This window comes from Lithobates pipiens, unplaced genomic scaffold, assembly GCF_037356315.1.
Source record: "Lithobates pipiens isolate NorthernLeopardFrog02 unplaced genomic scaffold, aLitPip1_a1.2 Scaffold_18, whole genome shotgun sequence".
Lineage (NCBI taxonomy): Eukaryota > Metazoa > Chordata > Amphibia > Anura > Ranidae > Lithobates > Lithobates pipiens.
In genome coordinates, this window is record NW_027507758.1 from 9,317,666 (window position 1) to 9,344,424 (window position 26,759).

Sequence of the window (26,759 nt, forward strand, 5' to 3'; positions counted from 1 at the left end):
GAAGGGAAGAGGAACATCAGGGAAGGGAAGAGGAACATCAGGGAAGGGAAGAGGAACATCAGGGAAGGGAAGAGGAACGTAAGGGAAGAGGAACGTCTGGGAAGGGAAGAGGGATGTCTGGGAAGGGAAGAGGAACATGTGGGAAGGGAAGAGGGATGTCTGGGAAGGGAAGAGGAACATGTGGGAAGGGAAGAGGGATGTCTGGGAAGGGAAGAGGAACGTCTGGGAAGGGAAGAGGAACATCAGGGAAGGGAAGAGGGACATCAGGGAAGGGAAGAGGAACGTCTGGGAAGGGAAGAGGAACGTCTGGGAAGGGAAGAGGGATGTCTGGGAAGGGAAGAGGAACATCAGGGAAGGGAAGAGGAACATCAGGGAAGGGAAGAGGAACATCAGGGAAGGGAAGAGGAACATCAGGGAAGGGAAGAGGAACGTAAGGGAAGAGGAACGTCTGGGAAGGGAAGAGGGATGTCTGGGAAGGGAAGAGGAACATCAGGGAAGGGAAGAGGAACATCTGGGAAGGGAAGAGGAACATCAGGGAAGGGAAGAGGAACATCAGGGAAGGGAAGAGGAACATCTGGGAAGGGAAGAGGAACATCAGGGAAGGGAAGAGGAACATCTGGGAAGGGAAGAGGAACATCTGGGAAGGGAAGAGGGATGTCTGGGAAGGGAAGAGGAACATGTGGGAAGGGAAGAGGGATGTCTGGGAAGGGAAGAGGAACGTCTGGGAAGGGAAGAGGGATGTCTGGGAAGGGAAGAGGGATGTCTGGGAAGGGAAGAGGAACATCTGGGAAGGGAAGAGGGATGTCTGGGAAGGGAAGAGGGATGTCTGGGAAGGGAAGAGGAACGTCTGGGAAGGGAAGAGGAACATCAGGGAAGGGAAGAGGAACATCAGGGAAGGGAAGAGGAACATCTGGGAAGGGAAGAGGAACATCTGGGAAGGGAAGAGGAACATCAGGGAAGGGAAGAGCAACATCAGGGAAGGGAAGAGCAACATCAGGGAAGGGAAGAGGAACATCTGGGAAGGGAAGAGGAACATCTGGGAAGGGAAGAGGAACATCTGGGAAGGGAAGAGGAACGTCTGGGAAGGGAAGAGGGATGTCTGGGAAGGGAAGAGGAACGTCTGGGAAGGGAAGAGGAACGTCTGGGAAGGGAAGAGGGATGTCTGGGAAGGGAAGAGGAACATCTGGGAAGGGAAGAGGAACATCAGGGAAGGGAAGAGGAACATCAGGCAAGGGAAGAGGGATGTCTGGGAAGGGAAGAGGAACATCAGGGAAGGGAAGAGGAACATCTGGGAAGGGAAGAGGAACATCTGGAAAGGGAAGAGGGATGTCTGGGAAGGGAAGAGGAACATGTGGGAAGGGAAGAGGGATGCCTGGGAAGGGAAGAGGGATGTCTGGGAATGGAAGAGGGATGTTTATGAAAAGAAGAGGAACATCTGAGAAGAGAATAGGGATGTCTGGGAAGGGACAAAGCTTGTCTGAGAAGAGAAGAGGAACATCTGGGAAGAGAAAAGGAACATCAGGGCAGGGAAGAGGAACGTCTGGAAAGGGAAAAGGAACATCCATTCGGGGAAGATGAACATCAGGGAAGATAATAGTGATGTCTGTGAAGGGACAAAGGATGTCTGGAGAGAGAAGAGGAACATCTAGGAAGATAATAGGGATGTCTGGGAAGAGAGGATGAACACCTGGAAAGGGAAGAGGAACATCTGTAAAGGGAAGAGGGATGTTTGTGAAGAGAAGAGAAACATCAAGTCAGGGAAGATGAACATCAGGGAAGGGAAGAGGAATGTCTGGGAAGGAAAGAGGGACCTTTGTGCAGAGAAGAGGAATATGCAGGAAGGGAAGAAGAATGTCTGAGAAGATAATAGGGATGTCTGGGAAGAGAATAGGAGCATCAGGGCAGAGAAGTTGAACATCAGGGAAGGGAAGAGGAAGTTAAGAGGGATTTTGTGAAAAGAAGAGGAACATCTGGGAAGAGAATAGGGATGTCTGGGAAGGGACAAAGGATGTCTGGGGGGGGGGGGGGGGAGGGGAACATCTGGGAAGATAATAGGGATGTCTGGGAAGAGAAGAGGAACATCAGGGCAGGGAAGATGAACAAATCAGGGAAGGGAAGAGGGATGTTTGTGAAGAGAATAGAGATGTCTGGGAAGGGACAAAGGATGTCTGAGAAGAGAATAAGAACATCTGGGAAAGGAAGAGGAATGTCTGGGAAGGGAAGAGGAATGTCTGGGAAGGGAAGAGGGATGTCTGGGAAGGGAAGCTGAACGTCTGGGAAGGGAAGAGGGATGTCTGGGAAGGGAAGTGGAACGTCTGGGAAGGGAAGAGGGATGTCTGGGAAGGGAAGCGGAACGTCTGGGAAGGGAAGAGGGATGTCTGGGAAGGGAAGAGGGATGTTTGTAAAAAGAAGAGGAACATCTGAGAAGAGAATAGGGATGTCTGGGAAGATACAAAGGTTGTCTGAGAAGAGAAGAAGGACATCTGGGAAGAGAATAGGGATGTCTGGGAAAAGAAAAGGAACATCAGGGCAGGGAAGAGGAACGTCTGTAAAGGGAAGAGGAACATCAAGTCAGGGAAGATGAACATCAGGGAAGGGAAGAGGAACATCTGGGAAGGGAAGAGGGACATCTGGGAAGGAAAGAGGGACCTTTGTGCAGAGAAGAGGAATATGCAGGAAGGGAAGAGGAATGTCTGAGAAGATAATAGGGATGTCTGGGAAGAGAATAGGAGCATCAGGGCAGAGAAGTTGAACATCAGGGAAGGGAAGAGGAAGTTAAGAGGGATTTTGTGAAAAGAAGAGGAACATCTGGGAAGAGAATAGGGATGTCTGGGAAGGGACAAAGGATGTCTGGGGGGGGGGGGGGGGGAGGGGAACATCTGGGAAGATAATAGGGATGTCTGGGAAGAGAAGAGGAACATCAGGGCAGGGAAGATGAACAAATCAGGGAAGGGAAGAGGGATGTTTGTGAAGAGAATAGAGATGTCTGGGAAGGGACAAAGGATGTCTGAGAAGAGAATAAGAACATCTGGGAAAGGAAGAGGAATGTCTGGGAAGGGAAGAGGAATGTCTGGGAAGGGAAGAGGGATGTCTGGGAAGGGAAGCTGAACGTCTGGGAAGGGAAGAGGGATGTCTGGGAAGGGAAGTGGAACGTCTGGGAAGGGAAGAGGGATGTCTGGGAAGGGAAGCGGAACGTCTGGGAAGGGAAGAGGGATGTCTGGGAAGGGAAGAGGGATGTTTGTAAAAAGAAGAGGAACATCTGAGAAGAGAATAGGGATGTCTGGGAAGATACAAAGGTTGTCTGAGAAGAGAAGAAGGACATCTGGGAAGAGAATAGGGATGTCTGGGAAAAGAAAAGGAACATCAGGGCAGGGAAGAGGAACGTCTGTAAAGGGAAGAGGAACATCAAGTCAGGGAAGATGAACATCAGGGAAGGGAAGAGGAACATCTGGGAAGGGAAGAGGGATGTCTGGGAAGGGAAGAGGAACATCAGGGAAGGGAAGAGGAACATCTGGGAAGGGAAGAGGAACATCAGGGAAGGGAAGAGGAACATCAGGGAAGGGAAGAGGAACGTAAGGGAAGAGGAACGTCTGGGAAGGGAAGAGGGATGTCTGGGAAGGGAAGAGGAACATCAGGGAAGGGAAGAAGAACATCTGGGAAGGGAAGAGGAACATGTGGGAAGGGAAGAGGGATGTCTGGGAAGGGAAGAGGAACATCTGGGAAGGGAAGAGGGATGTCTGGGAAGGGAAGAGGAACATGTGGGAAGGGAAGAGGGATGTCTGGGAAGGGAAGAGGAACGTCTGGGAAGGGAAGAGGAACGTCTGGGAAGGGAAGAGGGATGTCTGGGAAGGGAAGAGGGATGTCTGGGAAGGGAAGAGGAACGTCTGGGAAGGGAAGAGGAACATCAGGAAAGGGAAGAGGAACATCAGGGAAGGGAAGAGGAACATCTGGAAAGGGAAGGGGAACATCAGGGAAGGGAAGAGCAACATCAGGGAAGGGAAGAGCAACATCAGGGAAGGGAAGAGCAACATAAGGGAAGGGAAGAGGAACATCAGGGAAGGGAAGAGGAACATCTGGGAAGGGAAGAGGAACGTCTGGGAAGGGAAGAGGGATGTCTGGGAAGGGAAGAGGGATGTCTGGGAAGGGAAGAGGAACGTCTGGGAAGGGAAGAGGAACGTCTGGGAAGGGAAGAGGGATGTCTGGGAAGGGAAGAGGAACATCTGGGAAGGGAAGAGGAACATCAGGGAAGGGAAGAGGAACATCAGGGAAGGGAAGAGGGATGTCTGGGAAGGGAAGAGGGATGTCTGGGAAGGGAAGAGGGATGTCTGGGAAGGGAAGAGGAACATCTGGGAAGGGAAGAGGAACATCTGGGAAGGGAAGAGGAACGTCTGGGAAGGGAAGAGGAACATGTGGGAAGGGAAGAGGGATGTCTGGGAAGGGAAGAGGAACATCTGGGAAGGGAAGAGGGATGTCTGGGAAGGGAAGAGGAACATGTGGGAAGGGAAGAGGGATGTCTGGGAAGGGAAGAGGGATGTCCGGGAATGGAAGAGGGATGTTTATGAAAAGAAGAGGAACATCTGAGAAGAGAATAGGGATGTCTGGGAAGGGACAAAGCTTGTCTGAGAAGAGAAGAGGAACATCTGGGAAGAGAAAAGGAACATCAGGGCAGGGAAGAGGAACGTCTGGAAAGGGAAAAGGAACATCCATTCGGGGAAGATGAACATCAGGGAAGATAATAGTGATGTCTGTGAAGGGACAAAGGATGTCTGGAGAGAGAAGAGGAACATCTAGGAAGATAATAGGGATGTCTGGGAAGAGAGGATGAACACCTGGAAAGGGAAGAGGAACATCTGTAAAGGGAAGAGGGATGTTTGTGAAGAGAAGAGAAACATCAGGGCAGGGAAGTTGAACATCAGGGAAGGGAAGAGGAATGTCTGGGAAGGGAAGAGAAAAGAAACATCAAGTCAGGGAAGATGAACACCAGGGAAGGGAAGAGGGACATCTGGGAAGGAAAGAGGGACCTTTGTGCAGAGAAGAGGAATATGCAGGAAGGGAAGAGGAATGTCTGAGAAGATAATAGGGATGTCTGGGAAGAGAATAGGAGCATCAGGGCAGAGAAGTTGAACATCAGGGAAGGGAAGAGGAAGTTAAGAGGGATTTTGTGAAAAGAAGAGGAACATCTGGGAAGAGAATAGGGATGTCTGGGAAGGGACAAAGGATGTCTGGGGGGGGGGGGGGGAGGGGAACATCTGGGAAGATAATAGGGATGTCTGGGAAGAGAAGAGGAACATCAGGGCAGGGAAGATGAACAAATCAGGGAAGGGAAGAGGGATGTTTGTGAAGAGAATAGAGATGTCTGGGAAGGGACAAAGGATGTCTGAGAAGAGAATAAGAACATCTGGGAAAGGAAGAGGAATGTCTGGGAAGGGAAGAGGGATGTCTGGGAAGGGAAGCGGAACGTCTGGGAAGGGAAGAGGGATGTCTGGGAAGGGAAGCGGAACGTCTGGGAAGGGAAGAGGGATGTCTGGGAAGGGAAGCGGAACGTCTGGGAAGGGAAGAGGGATGTCTGGGAAGGGAAGAGGGATGTCTGGGAAGGGAAGAGGAATGTCTGGGAAGGGAAGAGGAACGTCTGGGAAGGGAAGAGGGATGTCTGGGAAGGGAAGAGGAACGTCTGGGAAGGGAAGAGGAACATCAAGTCAGGGAAGATGAACATCAGGGAAGGGAAGAGGAACATCTGGGAAGGGAAGAGGGATGTCTGGGAAGGGAAGAGGAACATCAGGGAAGGGAAGAGGAACATCTGGGAAGGGAAGAGGAACATCAGGGAAGGGAAGAGGAACATCAGGGAAGGGAAGAGGAACGTAAGGGAAGAGGAACGTCTGGGAAGGGAAGAGGGATGTCTGGGAAGGGAAGAGGAACATCAGGGAAGGGAAGAAGAACATCTGGGAAGGGAAGAGGAACATCTGGGAAGGGAAGAGGGATGTCTGGGAAGGGAAGAGGAACATCTGGGAAGGGAAGAGGGATGTCTGGGAAGGGAAGAGGAACATGTGGGAAGGGAAGAGGGATGTCTGGGAAGGGAAGAGGAACGTCTGGGAAGGGAAGAGGAACGTCTGGGAAGGGAAGAGGGATGTCTGGGAAGGGAAGAGGGATGTCTGGGAAGGGAAGAGGAACGTCTGGGAAGGGAAGAGGAACATCAGGAAAGGGAAGAGGAACATCAGGGAAGGGAAGAGGAACATCTGGAAAGGGAAGGGGAACATCAGGGAAGGGAAGAGCAACATCAGGGAAGGGAAGAGCAACATCAGGGAAGGGAAGAGCAACATAAGGGAAGGGAAGAGGAACATCAGGGAAGGGAAGAGGAACATCTGGGAAGGGAAGAGGAACGTCTGGGAAGGGAAGAGGGATGTCTGGGAAGGGAAGAGGGATGTCTGGGAAGGGAAGAGGAACGTCTGGGAAGGGAAGAGGAACGTCTGGGAAGGGAAGAGGGATGTCTGGGAAGGGAAGAGGAACATCTGGGAAGGGAAGAGGAACATCAGGGAAGGGAAGAGGAACATCAGGGAAGGGAAGAGGGATGTCTGGGAAGGGAAGAGGGATGTCTGGGAAGGGAAGAGGAACATCTGGGAAGGGAAGAGGAACATCTGGGAAGGGAAGAGGAACGTCTGGGAAGGGAAGAGGAACATGTGGGAAGGGAAGAGGGATGTCTGGGAAGGGAAGAGGAACATCTGGGAAGGGAAGAGGGATGTCTGGGAAGGGAAGAGGAACATGTGGGAAGGGAAGAGGGATGTCTGGGAAGGGAAGAGGGATGTCCGGGAATGGAAGAGGGATGTTTATGAAAAGAAGAGGAACATCTGAGAAGAGAATAGGGATGTCTGGGAAGGGACAAAGCTTGTCTGAGAAGAGAAGAGGAACATCTGGGAAGAGAAAAGGAACATCAGGGCAGGGAAGAGGAACGTCTGGAAAGGGAAAAGGAACATCCATTCGGGGAAGATGAACATCAGGGAAGATAATAGTGATGTCTGTGAAGGGACAAAGGATGTCTGGAGAGAGAAGAGGAACATCTAGGAAGATAATAGGGATGTCTGGGAAGAGAGGATGAACACCTGGAAAGGGAAGAGGAACATCTGTAAAGGGAAGAGGGATGTTTGTGAAGAGAAGAGAAACATCAGGGCAGGGAAGTTGAACATCAGGGAAGGGAAGAGGAATGTCTGGGAAGGGAAGAGAAAAGAAACATCAAGTCAGGGAAGATGAACACCAGGGAAGGGAAGAGGGACATCTGGGAAGGAAAGAGGGACCTTTGTGCAGAGAAGAGGAATATGCAGGAAGGGAAGAGGAATGTCTGAGAAGATAATAGGGATGTCTGGGAAGAGAATAGGAGCATCAGGGCAGAGAAGTTGAACATCAGGGAAGGGAAGAGGAAGTTAAGAGGGATTTTGTGAAAAGAAGAGGAACATCTGGGAAGAGAATAGGGATGTCTGGGAAGGGACAAAGGATGTCTGGGGGGGGGGGGGGGGGGAGGGGAACATCTGGGAAGATAATAGGGATGTCTGGGAAGAGAAGAGGAACATCAGGGCAGGGAAGATGAACAAATCAGGGAAGGGAAGAGGGATGTTTGTGAAGAGAATAGAGATGTCTGGGAAGGGACAAAGGATGTCTGAGAAGAGAATAAGAACATCTGGGAAAGGAAGAGGAATGTCTGGGAAGGGAAGAGGGATGTCTGGGAAGGGAAGCGGAACGTCTGGGAAGGGAAGAGGGATGTCTGGGAAGGGAAGCGGAACGTCTGGGAAGGGAAGAGGGATGTCTGGGAAGGGAAGCGGAACGTCTGGGAAGGGAAGAGGGATGTCTGGGAAGGGAAGAGGGATGTCTGGGAAGGGAAGAGGAATGTCTGGGAAGGGAAGAGGAACGTCTGGGAAGGGAAGAGGGATGTCTGGGAAGGGAAGAGGAACGTCTGGGAAGGGAAGAGGGATGTCTGGGAAGGGAAGCGGAACGTCTGGGAAGGGAAGAGGGATGTCTGGGAAGGGAAGAGGGATGTCTGGGAAGGGAAGAGGAACGTCTGGGAAGGGAAGAGGAACGTCTGGGAAGGGAAGAGGGATGTCTGGGAAGGGAAGCTGAACGTCTGGGAAGGGAAGAGGGATGTCTGGGAAGGGAAGTGGAACGTCTGGGAAGGGAAGAGGGATGTCTGGGAAGGGAAGCGGAACGTCTGGGAAGGGAAGAGGGATGTCTGGGAAGGGAAGAGGGATGTTTGTAAAAAGAAGAGGAACATCTGAGAAGAGAATAGGGATGTCTGGGAAGATACAAAGGTTGTCTGAGAAGAGAAGAAGGACATCTGGGAAGAGAATAGGGATGTCTGGGAAAAGAAAAGGAACATCAGGGCAGGGAAGAGGAACGTCTGTAAAGGGAAGAGGAACATCAAGTCAGGGAAGATGAACATCAGGGAAGGGAAGAGGAACATCTGGGAAGGGAAGAGGGATGTCTGGGAAGGGAAGAGGAACATCAGGGAAGGGAAGAGGAACATCTGGGAAGGGAAGAGGAACATCAGGGAAGGGAAGAGGAACATCAGGGAAGGGAAGAGGAACGTAAGGGAAGAGGAACGTCTGGGAAGGGAAGAGGGATGTCTGGGAAGGGAAGAGGAACATCAGGGAAGGGAAGAAGAACATCTGGGAAGGGAAGAGGAACATCTGGGAAGGGAAGAGGGATGTCTGGGAAGGGAAGAGGAACATCTGGGAAGGGAAGAGGGATGTCTGGGAAGGGAAGAGGAACATGTGGGAAGGGAAGAGGGATGTCTGGGAAGGGAAGAGGAACGTCTGGGAAGGGAAGAGGAACGTCTGGGAAGGGAAGAGGGATGTCTGGGAAGGGAAGAGGGATGTCTGGGAAGGGAAGAGGAACATCAGGAAAGGGAAGAGGAACATCAGGGAAGGGAAGAGGAACATCTGGAAAGGGAAGGGGAACATCAGGGAAGGGAAGGGGAACATCAGGGAAGGGAAGAGCAACATCAGGGAAGGGAAGAGCAACATCAGGGAAGGGAAGAGCAACATAAGGGAAGGGAAGAGGAACATCAGGGAAGGGAAGAGGAACATCTGGGAAGGGAAGAGGAACGTCTGGGAAGGGAAGAGGGATGTCTGGGAAGGGAAGAGGGATGTCTGGGAAGGGAAGAGGAACGTCTGGGAAGGGAAGAGGAACGTCTGGGAAGGGAAGAGGGATGTCTGGGAAGGGAAGAGGAACATCTGGGAAGGGAAGAGGAACATCAGGGAAGGGAAGAGGAACATCAGGGAAGGGAAGAGGGATGTCTGGGAAGGGAAGAGGGATGTCTGGGAAGGGAAGAGGAACATCTGGGAAGGGAAGAGGAACATCTGGGAAGGGAAGAGGAACGTCTGGGAAGGGAAGAGGAACATGTGGGAAGGGATGTCTGGGAAGGGAAGAGGAACATCTGGGAAGGGAAGAGGGATGTCTGGGAAGGGAAGAGGAACATGTGGGAAGGGAAGAGGGATGTCTGGGAAGGGAAGAGGGATGTCCGGGAATGGAAGAGGGATGTTTATGAAAAGAAGAGGAACATCTGAGAAGAGAATAGGGATGTCTGGGAAGGGACAAAGCTTGTCTGAGAAGAGAAGAGGAACATCTGGGAAGAGAAAAGGAACATCAGGGCAGGGAAGAGGAACGTCTGGAAAGGGAAAAGGAACATCCATTCGGGGAAGATGAACATCAGGGAAGATAATAGTGATGTCTGTGAAGGGACAAAGGATGTCTGGAGAGAGAAGAGGAACATCTAGGAAGATAATAGGGATGTCTGGGAAGAGAGGATGAACACCTGGAAAGGGAAGAGGAACATCTGTAAAGGGAAGAGGGATGTTTGTGAAGAGAAGAGAAACATCAGGGCAGGGAAGTTGAACATCAGGGAAGGGAAGAGGAATGTCTGGGAAGGGAAGAGAAAAGAAACATCAAGTCAGGGAAGATGAACACCAGGGAAGGGAAGAGGGACATCTGGGAAGGAAAGAGGGACCTTTGTGCAGAGAAGAGGAATATGCAGGAAGGGAAGAGGAATGTCTGAGAAGATAATAGGGATGTCTGGGAAGAGAATAGGAGCATCAGGGCAGAGAAGTTGAACATCAGGGAAGGGAAGAGGAAGTTAAGAGGGATTTTGTGAAAAGAAGAGGAACATCTGGGAAGAGAATAGGGATGTCTGGGAAGGGACAAAGGATGTCTGGGGGGGGGGGGAAGGGGAACATCTGGGAAGATAATAGGGATGTCTGGGAAGAGAAGAGGAACATCAGGGCAGGGAAGATGAACAAATCAGGGAAGGGAAGAGGGATGTTTGTGAAGAGAATAGAGATGTCTGGGAAGGGACAAAGGATGTCTGAGAAGAGAATAAGAACATCTGGGAAAGGAAGAGGAATGTCTGGGAAGGGAAGAGGGATGTCTGGGAAGGGAAGCGGAACGTCTGGGAAGGGAAGAGGGATGTCTGGGAAGGGAAGCGGAACGTCTGGGAAGGGAAGAGGGATGTCTGGGAAGGGAAGCGGAACGTCTGGGAAGGGAAGAGGGATGTCTGGGAAGGGAAGAGGGATGTCTGGGAAGGGAAGAGGAATGTCTGGGAAGGGAAGAGGAACGTCTGGGAAGGGAAGAGGGATGTCTGGGAAGGGAAGAGGAACGTCTGGGAAGGGAAGAGGGATGTCTGGGAAGGGATAGCGGAACGTCTGGGAAGGGAAGAGGGATGTCTGGGAAGGGAAGAGGAACGTCTGGGAAGGGAAGAGGAACGTCTGGGAAGGGAAGAGGAACGTCTGGGAAGGGAAGAGGGATGTCTGGGAAGGGAAGAGGAACGTCTGGGAAGGGAAGAGGGATGTCTGGGAAGATACAAAGGTTGTCTGAGAAGAGAAGAAGGACATCTGGGAAGAGAATAGGGATGTCTGGGAAAAGAAAAGGAACATCAGGGCAGGGAAGAGGAACGTCTGTAAAGGGAAGAGGAACATCAAGTCAGGGAAGATGAACATCAGGGAAGGGAAGAGGAACGTCTGGGAAGAGAATAGTGATGTCTGGGAGGGACAAAGGATGTCTTGAGAGAGAAGAGGAACATCTGGGAAGATAATAGGGATGTCTGGGAAAAGAAGAGGAACATCAGGGCAGGGAAGAGGAAAATCTCAGAAGGGAAGAGGAACATATCAGGGAAGGGAAGAGGAAAATCTGGGAAGGGAAGGGAAGAGGGATGTTTGTGAAGAGAATAGGGATGTCTGGGGAGGGACAAAGGATGTCTGGGAAAAGAAGAGGAATACCTGGGAAGAGATACACTTTGACATTGAATACCGTTGTTATGGCTGCAGATCGCTGCCATAACTCCGGTATTTTTAAAAGTAAAGAAACCATGTAAAAAAAAATATATATATATATATATATATATATATATAATAAAATAAATAATAATTGAAAAAAAAGTAAAGAAACTGTGTAAAAATAAAATAAATATAATAAAAAAAATGTAAAGAAACCATGTAAAAAAATAAATAAAAAAATAAATAAATAAATAATAATGTGTGTGTATGTATATATATATATATATATATATATATATATATATATATATATAATAAAATAAATAATAATAATTCAAAACAAAAAAAACTGTGTAAAAATAAAATAAATAATAATTCAAAAAAATGTAAAGAAGCAATGTAAAAATAAAAAATATATAATAAAATAACTAATAAAAAAATGCAAAGTAACTGTGTAAAAATAAAATATATATAAAAAAAAAAATAATAAAAATAAAACAAAATGTAAAGAAACCATGTAAAAAATAAATAAATAAATAATAATTAAAAAAATATATTTTAAACGCCTCTGTCCCCGTGCTTACATGCAAGGGCAAACGAACACATTGATCTGACAGGCATATGTAAACGGTGTTCGCACCACACATGTGAGGTATCGCTGTGATTGTTAGAGTGAGAGCAATAATTCTGGTACTAGTCCTCCTCTTTAACCCTAAACTGGTCACCTGTAAATGCTTTTAAAGTGTAGCCTAATTGAGATTTTTAAATCCATGGCGCCATTCCATAAACATGACATGTTTGGTATCTATTTACTTGGCGTAACATCATCTTTTATATTTTACCTCCTAAAAATTGGGTATTACATTCCGCATTAAAATTCATTAAAGTGTATTTTTTTTTCTTTTTTTTATTGTGTTCAAAAAACCGGTGCGCAAATATTGTGTGACATAAAAATGTGCAACACCCACCGTTTTATTCTCTAGGGCACGGGAGTCTCAAACCGGCAACTCTCCAGCTGTTGCGAAACTACAAGTCCCATGAGGCATTGCAGGGCTGACAGTTACAAGCATGACTCCCACAGGCAGAGGCATGATGGGACTTGTAGTTTCGCGACAGCTTGGGTGGGGGGGGGGGGGGCACCAGTTTGAGACCCCCTGCTATTGGGGCTCAAAAAATATCGAATGTTTGGGGGGGTTCTAAGTAATTCTCTAGCAAAAAATACAAATACACAGATTTATTACATGTGAACAAAAAGCAATTATGTTAATGAGGGATGGGGGAGGGGAAGGACCAGGGGAGGCAAAATATATGTCATCCATACAGTAAGGTACTTATATTGGCTGCATTTAAAGGGACAGGCCAAATGTTTTGTGACTCTGTGTCAGGACTGGTTGGAGATGATGGGTGAGGTTGTAGAGGAATCTGTCAGGGGAGGGGAGGGGGGTGGCGCAGCGCATGCAGCAGAGCAGTCACTGTAAAGCCGTCTCCCGTCATGGCTGCTGAGTCGGCATTTCCTGTAAATTCAATAACCGATCGGCAGACCGAGAGGACTTTGAGAGGCGCAGAAGTGCTGACAGGCGGGGAGTCACATCCACTTCCGATCTTCGGGGGAGGCGATCGATCAAAGTCCGCTCTATACTTCTAATAATAAATATTTAAAGGGCCGGTAACATCAACTCGTACATATAATACCCGACATGGAGGAGAAGAGCCGGATGTTCCACCAACCCGGAGCTCAGAACACGACGGGAGCGGCTTAGAGCGATCAATAAAACCTGCACCCCTATCAGAGTCCCCCCTTATAACAAGGTCCCCATCAGAGTCCCCCTTACATCAGGGTTGCTATCAGAGACCCCCCTTACATCAGGGTCCCCATTAGCACCCCCTCCACCCTTTAAATTAGGGTAAACAACAGAGCCCCACTTACATCAGCTGACCCTATCATTGCCCCCCCTTACATCAGGGTCCCCATTAGAGTCCCCCCTTAGATCAGGGCTGCTATCAGAGTCCCCTCTTACATCAGGGTCCCCATCAGAATATCCCCTTAGATCAGGGTTGCTATCAGAGTACCGCTTTACATCAGAGCCCCCCCTTACATTAGGGTCCCCATCAGAGTAACTCCTTACATCAGGGTCGCTATCAGAGTCCCCCGTTACATCAGGGTCGCTATCAGAGTACCCCCCTTACATTAAAGTCCCCCCTTAAATCAGGGTCCCCATCAGAGTACCCCCTTACATCAGGGTTGCCATTAGAGTACGCCCTTACATCAGGGTCCCCATCAGAATCTCCCCTTAAATCAGGGTCACTATCAGAGTACTTCCTTACATCAGAGTCCCCCCTTACATCAGGGTCCCCATCAGAGTACCCCCTTACATCAGGGTCGCTATCAGAGTACCCCCTTACATCAGGGTCCCCATCAGAGTACCCCCTTACATCAGGGTCGCTATCAGAGTACCCCCTTACATCAGGGTCCCCATTAGCGCCCCCCGCCCTTTAAATTAGGGTAAACAACAGAGCCCCACCTACATCAGGGTCCCCATTAGAGTCCCCCTTTAGATCAGTGTTGCTATCAGAGTACCCCCTTACATCAGGGTCCCCATCAGAATCCCCCCTTACATCAGGGTCCCCATTAGCGCCCCCCGCCCTTTAAATTAGGGTAAACAACAGAGCCCCACTTACATCAGGGTCCCCATTAGAGTCCCCCCTTAGATCAGGGTTGCCTTTAGAGTACCCCCTTACATCAGGGTCCCCATCAGAATCTCCCCTTACATCAGAGTCCCCCCTTACATCAGAGTCCCCCCTTACATCAGAGTCCCCCTCAGAGTATTCCCTTACATCAGGGTCGCTATCAGAGTACCCCTTTACATCAGGGTCGCTATCAGAGTACCCCCTTACATTGGGGTCCCCGTCAGAGTTCCCCCTTACATCAGGGTTCCCATCAGAGCCTCCCTTACATCAGGGTTACTATCAGAGTCCCCCTTAAATCATGAGTCTTCAGTGTCCCCCTTACATTGATTATCCCATGGATCACAGTGGATGCTCTCTGAGAGTCCAGGAGATGCACAACTAAAATCTGGGGTGGTTCAGCGCACCCAAAAACCCCCCCGGACCCAGCATGGTCCTTTAGCACCCAAGATAATAGGGAGGGTGGGGGAGGTGGGTGGCAGGTTAAATACCAAGTGATTAGGGGGGAAGGGACTTTAGATTTAGATTAGGGGGGGCAGGGGCAGGTTTGGTACCCAGAAATTGGAGGGGGGGGCCTTAGAGGGTGGGGAAGGTAGGCGGCAGGTTAAATACCGAGAGTTTTTTTGGGGGAAGGGGCTTTAGAGGGTGGGGGAGGTGGTGACAGGGTAAATACCAAGAGTTTAGGGGGGAAGGGACTTTAGAGAGTGGGGGGGGCAAGGGTGGGTTGGGGGGGCTTTAGATCATGCAGGAGGCAGGTGGCAGATTAAATACCAGGAGTTTTGGGGGAGGGGCTTTAGAGGGTGGGGAAGGTGAGTGGCAAGTTAAATACCCAGAGTTTTGGGGGGAGGGGCTTTAGATAATGCGGGAGGTGGGTGGCAAATTAAATACCCAGAGTTTTGGGGGGAGGGGCTTTAGAGGGTGGAGAAGGAGGGTGGCAAGTTAAATACCCAGAGTTTTTTTTTGGGGGGGGGAGGGCTTTAGAGGGCGGGGGAGGTGGGGGAAGGGATAAATACCTGGTGTTACACATTAACCTGAGTTGTGATGTAACTGGAAAGCCGGACAGTTCAAAAAAAACAGATCCAATCAGAAAACAAAGTAACACGGACAGTTAATGTTCCCTTTTATCTACTTCACTGAAGAAAAAGGGGACCGACTGCCTGACACCCTCATCGTCTAAGTCAGGGGTCTCCAAACTACGGCCCTCCAGTTGTTCAGGAACTACAACTCCCATCATGCCCGGTCATGTCTGTGAATGTCAGAGTTTTGCAATGCCTCATGGGACGTGTAGTTCCCAACAGCTGGAGGGCCGTAGTTTAGAGACCCCTGAACTATGCGATTGTATCCAAACTGCTACATTGTTTCCATTGACAGAACAACGTCACTGATTGGACGTAGATGAGATAAGTAACTGAAAACTGAACAGGCGGCGCGACTTACCTTCACCGCGACCTTCAGCGGAGTCGGGTCGTTAGGACTGGACAACACTTGGCCTTCATAGACTTCTCCGAACGCCCCGTGACCCAATCCTCTGCGGGGAAAAGACAAAGTCACCTTCACCTCTATGGAAACAATGTAATGCCCCTCCCCCCCCCCCTCGCCAGTTTGTGGGGCATTTTAAAATATAAAGGGAGATGAGAGACTGTTACAATACAATGCAAGAGGGTTGGGAGGTCCCTGATCCGGAGAGCTGACAATCTAATAGGATTACAAACGGTTGGTAAAACAATAACTTTATTTATAAAATAAGATACGCTCTTGTGGGTCCCTCTGTTGCGCATTTCTACGTCCCGTTATTAATTGTATATTTATTGTTCATATTCCTAAAGTCCTGATGAAGGGGCCGCAACCTTAAGCCCCTACAAAAGTGTTGGCTTTTATACCCGAGCCCACCAGACCCAGCGGATGACTGAGGGACACCTACTAACAAATGTAGGTAGGCATAGGACACGCCCCCTGCCACACCCTCTTAAAGGAAAATTAACCAAAAAAAGGTTAATTAAATCCAAGGACTTTTTTTTTACCACTAATATTCCTTTATATTGGCTTTTAAAATGTACAAATGCAGCAATCTTAAAATTGGGTGAAAGTTTTAGCTCTGGGAAACACTTTTTGAAAGATAAAAAGTGCATTTTAGACATGTGCAATTCGTTTAGTTCCCAAATTCGTTTTTTAATGAATTGTGACAAATTCGTTAATTCCGAAATTTCAGAATTTTTCACTTTCCAAAATTTCGGATTTCTGAATTTCCGAATTTAGAATTTTTTAAAATTCCGAATTTCCGAATTTAGAATTTCTGAAATTATGAGTTTTGGAAATTCCGAATTTCCGAAATTAAGAAATTCCAAAAATAAGAAATTATGAATTTTCAAATTTCCGAAATTATGAATTTCCAAACTTCCGAATTTTCAAATTTCCGAATGATCAAATTTCCACATTTCCGAAAATTCAAAATTTCGTAATTTTGAAAATTTCGTAATTTTGAAAATTTCGGAATTTTGAAAATTTCGGAATTTTGAAAATTTCGGAATTTTGAAAATTCTGAAATTGGAACATTTCAGAAATTTGAAAATTTGAATTTGGAAGTTTAAAAATTCGGAAATTTGAAAATTTAGAAATTTGAAGATTCGGAAATCCGAAAACTCCAATTTTGGAAATTTGAAAATCTGAATTTTCGGTTTTCCGAATTCAGAATTTTCGCATTTTCAAATTTCCAAATTTTTAACTTTCCGAATAAAGCAAAAAAAGAATGAAACGAAAACAAACAATTTTTTTGTCAGTGCACATGTCTAGTGCATTTTATATAAAACTATAGAGATTAGACAAAAATGAGGGACAAATGAGGAGGAAAGAGGGACAGAGGGACATTGCTCCAAATAACGGACAGTCCCTCAAAATCAGGAACAGTTGGGAGCTGTGGTACCATGTGATCACTGTGACCAATCACAGCAAATCACATGACAATTGTACACAATTGAGTGGCTTCCTTTCATGCCATTCTATGTGTACTGTTGTGATGATCGCTGTGATTGGTCATAGTGATCACTAGTACAGACAGTGTACCATGTACTATGTGATCAGCTCTGGCCAATCACAGCTAACCACAATAGTAAACGCAGAATAAATCACTGTGAAATCAGTGAAATTCATTGGCATAAATGATCATAATAAATTCTGATCACTTCCCCAGAGTAGTACAATGTTAATATGGTAACACTGTATCGCTCTGGTCACAGTGTGTTAAAAAAAAAAAAAAATCAAAAAAAAAATATTTTTAAAAAAATGTTTGTTTTTTTACACACTGTCACCACTCACCAGTCAGTGTCTGTGATCTCCGCCACACCAGTTATATGATTATGCACTGACAGTATGTAAAAAAAAAAAAAATGTATTTCTTTTTTTCCAAAATATTGTGACAAAAAAAATTAAAAGGTCAAAAAACTCGCCATGCCACTTATTAAATACCTTGGACTGTCTACTTTCCAAAAAAAGAGGTCATTTGGGGGGATATTTGTCCTGTCCTGGCATTTTCGGGCCTCAAGAAATGAGATCGGTTGTCGGTAGATTAGGATCGATCGATTGATCAGATATATATATCATGCAGTTTGTGGACTCCATAACTTTCCTACAGACTGAAGAATATTCACCGATTTGGGTTATTTTCACCAAAGAAATGTAGCGGAATACATTTTGGCCGAAATTTACGAAGAAAGATTATTTATTTGCAAAATTTTATAACGGAAACGAAGAAAAACACCTTTTTTCTGTCTTTTTTTTAATTTAGCAAAAGATAAAACAAAAAAAAACAAAAAGAAAGCTCTATTTGTGTGAAAAAAATGATAACATTTCATTATGGTTACAATGTTGCATGACCGCGCAAAAAGACACAAGTCCGTCCAGTTCAACCACAAAAAAAATAAAAATAAAATAATATCAATTGTCTTTTAAAGTGAAACATTGCTGAAGGCTGAAAATAGGCTTGGGCAGGAAGGGGGGGGGGGGGGTGAAAGTGCCCGGTATTGAAGGGGTTAAAGTGTTACAAAACACAGGAGCCTGCGGTCACTATATCTGCTCTTTCACAGTACTAGAAAAGTGCAATTCGCTTCTTTCCCGATTTAATTTTTTAACAAATTTCGACAAATTTGTTAATTCGGAAACATCTGAATTAACGAAAAACCCATTTAACAAATTTTTCTGAATAATCGTAAATTTGAATATTCGAAAGTTCGTAAATTCGTAAATTTGAGAATACGGCCCGGCCAAGTCTCTACAAAGTCTCCGGGCTCCAGGAGCCATCCCAGGATTTATTAATCCTGAAAGATTGAAACGACCAGTTCCCCTTATATCAAACATAGACCCTGGAATGGAGAATGTATCCCTCCCGAGTCTCTACAAAGCCCCCAGGCCCCAGGATTTATACCAGGATTTACTAATCCCGAAAGAAATTGAACGACCAGTTCCCTTTATACCAAACCTAGACCCTGGAATGGAGAATGTATCCTTCGCAAGTCTCTACAGAGTCCCTGGGCTGCAGGATCCATACCAGGATTTACTAATCCCGAAAGATTGAATGACCAGTTCCCTTTATACCAAAAATGGACCCTGGAATGGAGAATGTATCTTTCCCAAGTCTCTACAGAGTCTCTGGTCTCCAGGATACATACCAGGACTTACTTATTCTGGATTGGTTCCTGTAGCCCAGAAGGCTCCATGAGTGCGAAAGACAGAAGCTTTACTAGGAGTTGATCAGTGCACATGCTAACAAGGAACATGCTGATGGGAGGATTGAGTGGCAGAGAGATGAGGTCATCGCTGTGCTGCTTCTCCTTTCACTGTGCAATTCGCTTCGTTCCCAAATAAATTTTTTAACAAATTTCGACAAATTCGTTAATTCGGAAACATCCGAATTAACGAAAAACCCATTTAACACATTTTTCCGAATAATCGTAAATTTTAATATTCGAAAAATCGGAAATTCGTAAAAATTTGAGAATACGGCCCGGCCAAGTCTCTACAAAGTCTCCGGGCTGCAGGATCCATCCCAGGATTTACTAATCCCGAAAGATTGAATGGCAAGTTCCCTTTATACCAAACACAGACCTAGGATTGGAGAATGTATCTTTGCCAAGTCTCTACAGAGTCTCTGGGCTGCAGGATACATACCAGAACTTACTTATTCTGGATTGGTTCCTGTAGCCCAGAAGGCTCCATGAGTGCGAAAGACAGAAGCTTTACTAGGAGCTGATCAGTTCACATGCTAACAAGGAACATGCTGATGGGAGGATTGAGTGGCAGAAAGATGAGGTCATCGCTGTGCTGCTTCTTCTTTCATTGTGCAATTCGCTTTGTTCCCGAATGAATTTTTTAACAAATTTCGACAAATTCGTTAATTCAGAAACATCCGAATTAACGAAAAACCCATTTAACAAATTTTTCCGAATAATCATAAATTTGAATATTCGTAAAAAAAGGAAATTCGTAAAAATTTGAGAATACGGCCCGGCCAAGTCTCTACAAAGTCTCCGGGCTCCAGGAGCCATCCCAGGATTTATTAATCCCGAAAGATTGAACGACCAGTTCCCCTTATATCAAACATAGACCCTGGATAGGAGAATGTATCCCTCCCGAGTCTCTACAAAGCCTCCAGGCCCCAGGATTTACTAATCCCGAAAGATTGAACAACCAGTTCCCTTTATACCAAACACAGACCCTGGAATGGAGAATGTATCTTTCCCAAGTCTCTACAGAGTCTCTGGACTGCAGGATCCATACCAGGATTTATTAATCCCGAAAGATTGAATGACCAGTTCCCTTTATACCAAACCTAGACCCTGGAATGGAGAATGTATCCTTCGCAAGTCTCTACAGAGTCCCTGGGCTGCAGGATCCATACCAGGATTTACTAATCCCGAAAGATTGAATGACCAGTTCCCTTTATACCAAACATGGACCCTGGAATGGAGAATGTATCTTTCCCAAGTCTCTACAGAGTCTCTGGTCTCCAGGATCCATACCAGGACTTACTTATTCTGGAGTGGTTCCTGTAGCCCAGAAGGCTCCATGAGTACGAAAGACAGAAGCTTTACTAGGAGCTGATCAATTCACATGCTAACAAGGAACATGCTGATGGGAGGATTGAGTGGCAGAGAGATGAGGTCATCGCTGTGCTGCTTCTCCTTTCACTGTGCAATTCGCTTCGTTCCCGAATGAATTTTTTAACAAATTTCGACAAATTCGGAAACATCCGAATTAACGAAAAACCCATTTAACAAATTTTTCCGAATAATCGTAAATTTGAATATTCGAAAAATCGGAAATTCGTAAAAATTTGAGAATACGGCCCGGCCAAGTCTCTACAAAGTCTCCGGGCTCCAGGAGCCATCCCAGGATTTATTAATCCCGAAAGATTGAACGACCAGTTCCCCTTATATCAAACATAGACCCTGGATAGGAGAATGTATCCCTCCCGAGTCTCTACAAAGCCTCCAGGCCCCAGGATTTATACCAGGATTTACTAATCCAGAAAGATTGAACGACCAGTTCCCTTTATACCAAACATAAGACCCTGGAATGGACAATATATCCTTCGCAAGTCTCTACAGAGTCTCTGGGCTGCAGGATCCATACCAGGACTTACTTATTCTGGAGTGGTTCCTCTAGCCCAGAAGGCTCCATGAGTGCGAAAGACAGAAGCTTTACTAGGAGTTGATCAGTGCACATGCTAACAAGGAACATGCTGATGGGAGGATTGAGTGGCAGAGAGATGAGGTCATCGCTGTGCTGCTTCTCCTTTCACTGTGCAATTCGCTTCGTTCCCAAATACATTTTTTAACAAATTTCGACAAATTCGTTAATTCGGAAACATCCGAATTAACGAAAAACCCATTTAACACATTTTTCCGAATAATCGTAAATTTTAATATTCGAAAAATCAGAAATTCGTAAAAATTTGAGAATACGGCCCGGCCAAGTCTCTACAAAGTCTCCGGGCTGCAGGATCCATCCCAGGATTTTCTAATCCCGAAAGATTGAATGGCAAGTTCCCTTTATACCAAACACAGACCTAGGATTGGAGAATGTATCTTTGCCAAGTCTCTACAGAGTCTCTGGGCTGCAGAATTTATACCAGGACTTACTAATCCCGAAAGACTGAACAACAAGTTCCCTTTATACCAAACATAGACCCTGGAATGGAGAATGTATCTTTCCCAAGTCTCTACAGAGTCTCTGGGCTGCAGGATACATACCAGAACTTACTTATTCTGGATTGGTTCCTGTAGCCCAGAAGGCTCCATGAGTGCGAAAGACAGAAGCTTTACTAGGAGCTGATCAGTTCACATGCTAACAAGGAACATGCTGATGGGAGGATTGAGTGGCAGAAAGATGAGGTCATCGCTGTGCTGCTTCTTCTTTCATTGTGCAATTCGCTTCGTTCCCGAATGAATTTTTTAACAAATTTCGACAAATTCGTTAATTCAGAAACATCCGAATTAACGAAAAACCCATTTAACAAATTTTTCCGAATAATCATAAATTTGAATATTCGTAAAAAAAGGAAATTCGTAAAAATTTGAGAATACGGCCCGGCCAAGTCTCTACAAAGTCTCCGGGCTCCAGGAGCCATCCCAGGATTTATTAATCCCGAAAGATTGAACAACCAGTTCCCCTTATATCAAACATAGACCCTGGATAGGAGAATGTATCCCTCCCGAGTCTCTACAAAGCCTCCAGGCCCCAGGATTTACTAATCCCGAAAGATTGAACAACCAGTTCCCTTTATACCAAACACAGACCCTGGAATGGAGAATGTATCTTTCCCAAGTCTCTACAGAGTCTCTGGACTGCAGGATCCATACCAGGATTTATAAATCCCGAAAGATTGAATGACCAGTTCCCTTTATACCAAACCTAGACCCTGGAATGGAGAATGTATCCTTCGCAAGTCTCTACAGAGTCCCTGGGCTGCAGGATCCATACCAGGATTTACTAATCCCGAAAGATTGAATGACCAGTTCCCTTTATACCAAACACAGACCCTGGAATGGAGAATGTATCTTTCCCAAGTCTCTACAGAGTCTCTGGTCTCCAGGATACATACCAGAACTTACTTATTCTGGAGTGGTTCCTGTAGCCCAGAAGGCTCCATGAGTACGAAAGACAGAAGCTTTACTAGGAGCTGATCAGTTCACATGCTAACAAGGAACATGCTGATGGGAGGATTGAGAGGCAGAGAGATGAGGTCATCGCTGTGCTGCTTCTCCTTTCACTGTGCAATTCGCTTCGTTCCCGAATGAATTTTTTAACAAATTTCGACAAATTCGTTAATTCGGAAACATCCGAATTAACGAAAAACCCATTTAACAAATTTTTCAGAATAATCGTAAATTTGAATATTCGAAAAATCGGAAATTCGTAAAAATTTGAGAATACGGCCCGGCCAAGTCTCTACAGAGTCTCTGGGCTGCAGGATCCATACCAGGATTTACTAATCCCGAAAGATTGAATGGCAAATTCCCTTTATACCAAACACAGACCTAGGATTGGAGAATGTATCTTTCCCAAGTCTCTACAGAGTCTCAGGGCTGCAGGATTTATACCAGAATTTACTAATCCCGAAAGATTGAATGACCAGTTCCCTTTATACCAAACATAGACCGTGGAATGGAGAATGTATCTTTCCCAAGTCTCTACAGAGTCTCTGGTCTCCAGGATACATACCAGAACTTACTTATTCTGGAGTGGTTCCTGTAGCCCAGAAGGCTCCATGAGTGCGAAAGACAGAAGCTTTACTAGGAGCTGATCAGTTCACATGCTCAGGGCCGCTGTTAAAAATCATGGGGCCCCGTACAGTCTACCTGGCGGGGGCCCCCCACATAAGCCTGAACCTGAGCACCCCTCCCTCTAACCCGTGGACTGTGTACAATGGAGAAATGCAGGGTTTAATATACATATACTGTATATTAACGCAATAGAAAGTACAGCAGGGAAAAGACTTTCACTCTGGGCACGGTGAATACCCACAATATTTTAGATATGTGGGAGAGCAGTATGCAGTATGGCCAACTTTATGCTCAGAGCCCGGGCCCAGTCTCTACCTCCACCTAACATCCCCCGACTTCACAAGTACCTGGTCCTGCTGGCTTCTTTTATCTGGGGTCCTCATGCAGTGCTTCTCCTGGGGTGGGGGGCTTGGATCCTCTGGATCTGGGAGCGTGGGGACCGGCCAGAAGCTGAGCTCCTCTAAAACCTCTGCTCCTTCCACCTGGGCACGAAGTTGGACAGCCGGAAGCAGAAAGCAAAGTATTTAAACACTTTCGGGAGTAATCTGCAGCCGTATATGTCCAGACAATTGCATTGAATGAATGAATGAATGAATGAAATACTTATATAGCGCACAATGCGAACTGAATCGCCTCTAGGCGCTGTGGCGAGCTTTGATTTTGTAGTTGTAGCTGATGTACTACAGCTTTCTCCATGATCTTAGAAATGGTGTTGAGGCTTGTAATCGGCCTACGGTTGTTTGGATCCTGAGGGTCCAGGTTTGGTTTCTTGAGTAGAGGTTTGACAATGCCTTGTTTGAGGATGGTGGGAACAATCCCTTCGTGGAATGGTCGGTTTATGAGGTGGGTTATGGGCCGGCGTATTGATATAGAAGAGACTGGGACTTGTGTAATGTAGTGTATGTAATAGTCTGGACATACGGCTGCAGATTACTCCCATAAGTGTTTAATTAATTTGCTTTCTGCTTCCTCCCACGCACACACTACATGGGACCCTAGCTCAGGATTAGTATAGTCCCTATAATGTGGGAGTCCCCCCTCTGCCTCTGGGCCCCCCTACAGGGCAGGGCCCAGTACAGGAGGGCTGGTGGTCCCCCCCTATCAGCGGCCCTGCACATGCTAACAAGGAACATGCTGATGGGAGGATTGAGTAGCAGAAAAATGAGGTCATCGCTGTGCTGCTTCTCCTTTCACTGTGCAATTCGCTTCGTTCCTGAATGAATTTTTTAACAAATTTCGACAAATTCGTTAATTCGGAAACATCCAAAAACCCATTTAACAAATTTTTCCGAATAATCGTAAATATTTGAATATTCGAAAAATCGGAAATTCGTAAAAATTTGAGAATACGGCCCGGCCAAGTCTCTACAAAGTCTCCGGGCTCCAGGAGCCATCCCAGGATTTATTAATCCCGAAAGATTGAACGACCAGTTCCCTTTATATCAAACATAGACCCTGGATAGGAGAATGTATCCCTCCCGAGTCTCTACAGAGTCTCTGGGCTGCAGGATACATTCCAAAACTTACTTATACTGGAGGGACTCCTGTAGCCCAGAAGGCTCCATGAGTGCAAAAGACAGAAGCTTTACTAGGAGCTGATCAGTTCACATGCTAACAAGGAACATGCTGATGGGAGGATTGAGTGGCAGAGAGATGAGGTCATCGCTGTGCTGCTTCTCCTTTCCCTGTCTAGTCACAGGCACAGACGTGTAAGCCCTTGAACACACGGTCGGAGAATCCGTTGGAATGCGTCTTATCAGACCGTGTCGTCGGATAATCCGACTGTGTGTGGTATGCATCGGACTGATTCCGTCGGACCCAATTTTCCAACATGTTGGAAATATTTTCCGACCAACTGGTTTGATCGGACATACTCCGATCATGTGTAGAGCATTTTTATCGGACCAAGTGCCACGCATGCTCAGATCAAATTCCTACATCAAAGCTATTGGCTACTAGCCTGAATGTAGTCCCATCGTAACGAAATTACGTCATCACGTTCTGAAAGATCTGATTTTTCGCCAACTTTGTCCGACCGTGTGTATGCAACAGTTTCGGACAAGATCCGACGGACAAAATCCGACGGATTTGGTTGTGGAAATCTCCGACCGTGTGTACAGGGGCTAAGTGAAAGTGAAACTGTAGAAGAAACAAAAAACAGGTCTCCTGCCCTGCCAGACAGAAGTGTGCAGCGTGACAGAACTGTGTAAATCTCAAGACTGGATGGACAGAAATGCAATTCATTTTCCATGAAAAGCCACCCCTTCATGCATATTTCATCTGTGTCTTTAGCTGATTGCCTGGAGGTCAGCTTTTTTTTCTTTTGTGAGGGGTAAAAGTTCTGACGCCGAAGGCTCTGAATCCGTTCCCCACCTCTCAGGTTTTGTAATCAGAAGTCACACAGTTGGTATTCCCAGACATTCCTGCAGCAAGAAGTCCTTATCCTGTGATAATGGTTCCGGTATTTGCATACTATTAGCATTTTCCCGCATCAGATTTTCTCGCGTCCTTTGCCACGCGACGCTTTGCAAATACAATTTCTGGGAGAGGCGGGAAGGGCTAATCCTTTACATATATCTGTACGCCGGCAAGGTGTGCCAGTGTGTGCTCTGCAATATCTCCAATGCTGGCAGAGGAAAGGAAAACAAGACTTTGGAAAGTTTATTTACAGACATCGCCCAAAAGGAACAAAATATTGCAAAGCCTTAATGCGGACTTGGCTGGCTCTAAGGGGTTTAAAAAAATTTAAAAAAATAATAATTTGCATAGCCATTCGTCCAGGGAGTTTGCATGTACATTTGTTCTGTGAAAATCTGACAAAAACATTAGGCTTTTTCCTCTTCCTTTATTATGGGTGGTAGTAAAATACCACATTTTGGCCACTAGATGGAGCAAATGAGCATAGGAAATACATACAGCTAGGTAACAATTCTAAAGAATGCTAGAGGGAAATATCTCCAATGGTTCATTTATTTGCTAATTCCCTCTAGCATTCTCTAGCCACTCCCCCCTAAGGTACGTCATATGATGTCATGGACTTTGAGTGGGGATATCTGAATGATGGGTGCAGCTACAGGCATCATCCAGATATCATCTTTTTTCAGCCGGCGACTATGTAGCTTCAGTTCAGCGGCTTGATCCTTCTTACAGGCGACAGGAGGGGATGTCACCCCCCCATACCCCCCCCCACCACCGCCGCCCTCTCAGGTGCTTCTCCCAGCTCGCCCCTGTGACCGACGAGCCGGAGAGCGGATCGGTCGACCCGCAGAAGTTTACCATAGAGATTTCTGGTGGCCAGATGGTCCCCAATCATCTCTATGACCCTCAGAGGTCCGGGCGCGACGTTATGACGTCACGTCCGGGCTGGGCAGAAGTAAACAAAGCCGAGGACGCGGCTGGAAAGGCCGAGAGAGTTTATTTTTATTTTCTCATCTAAGCTTTTCCAGCCTGAAGGAGAGATGTGGGGTCTTATTGACATAAAGAGAACCTGTCATGCCCTATTCCTATTATAAGGTATGTTTATATTCCTTATAATAGGAATAAAAGTGATCAAAACATTTTTAATTTTTTTTAAAATAAAGAATAATAAAAAAAAATTGTAAGCGTCCCCGCGTGCTCACGCACAGAAGCGAACGCACGCGTAAGTCACGCCCACATATGTAAACGGCGTTCAAATCACACAGGTGAGGTATCACTGTGTGCATTATGCCGCGTACACACGATCAGACTATCCGGCGGACTTTGCAGCGGAGGTGCGCCGGACTTTCTGAACGAGCGTACTTGCCCACACACGCCCGGACTTTTCCGGTGGACAATCCGCCGGACTATGGCGGGGGTCCGCCGGAGTTTTGAAATGAACGGACTTGCCCACACACGGAGTAAAGTCCGTTAATTTTGAACGCGGCTCCAGGCAGACGGAACTAGCGAAGGAAGTCAATGTCGTCGCCGCCTCTGTAGGCGAAATTGACACGTCGCTAGCCCCGTCACCTGGTATGGATTTAAAGGGGAAGCCCTACGCTGAAAAAACGGCGTGGGGGTCCCCCCAAAG

The 26,759-nt window shown here is 46.7% G+C and overlaps 1 protein-coding gene across 1 annotated transcript in view; it reads right to left on the reverse strand.

Annotated features, from left to right (window-relative positions):
- LOC143986961 (ALK tyrosine kinase receptor-like) overlaps positions 1-26,759 on the reverse strand; it is a 317,275-nt gene that overhangs the window by 77,553 nt on the left and 212,963 nt on the right. The window contains exon 16 of the mRNA XM_077485377.1: positions 15,372-15,462. Coding sequence (XP_077341503.1) covers positions 15,372-15,462 — 91 coding nt within the window. The remainder of the gene's footprint in view (positions 1-15,371; positions 15,463-26,759) is intronic.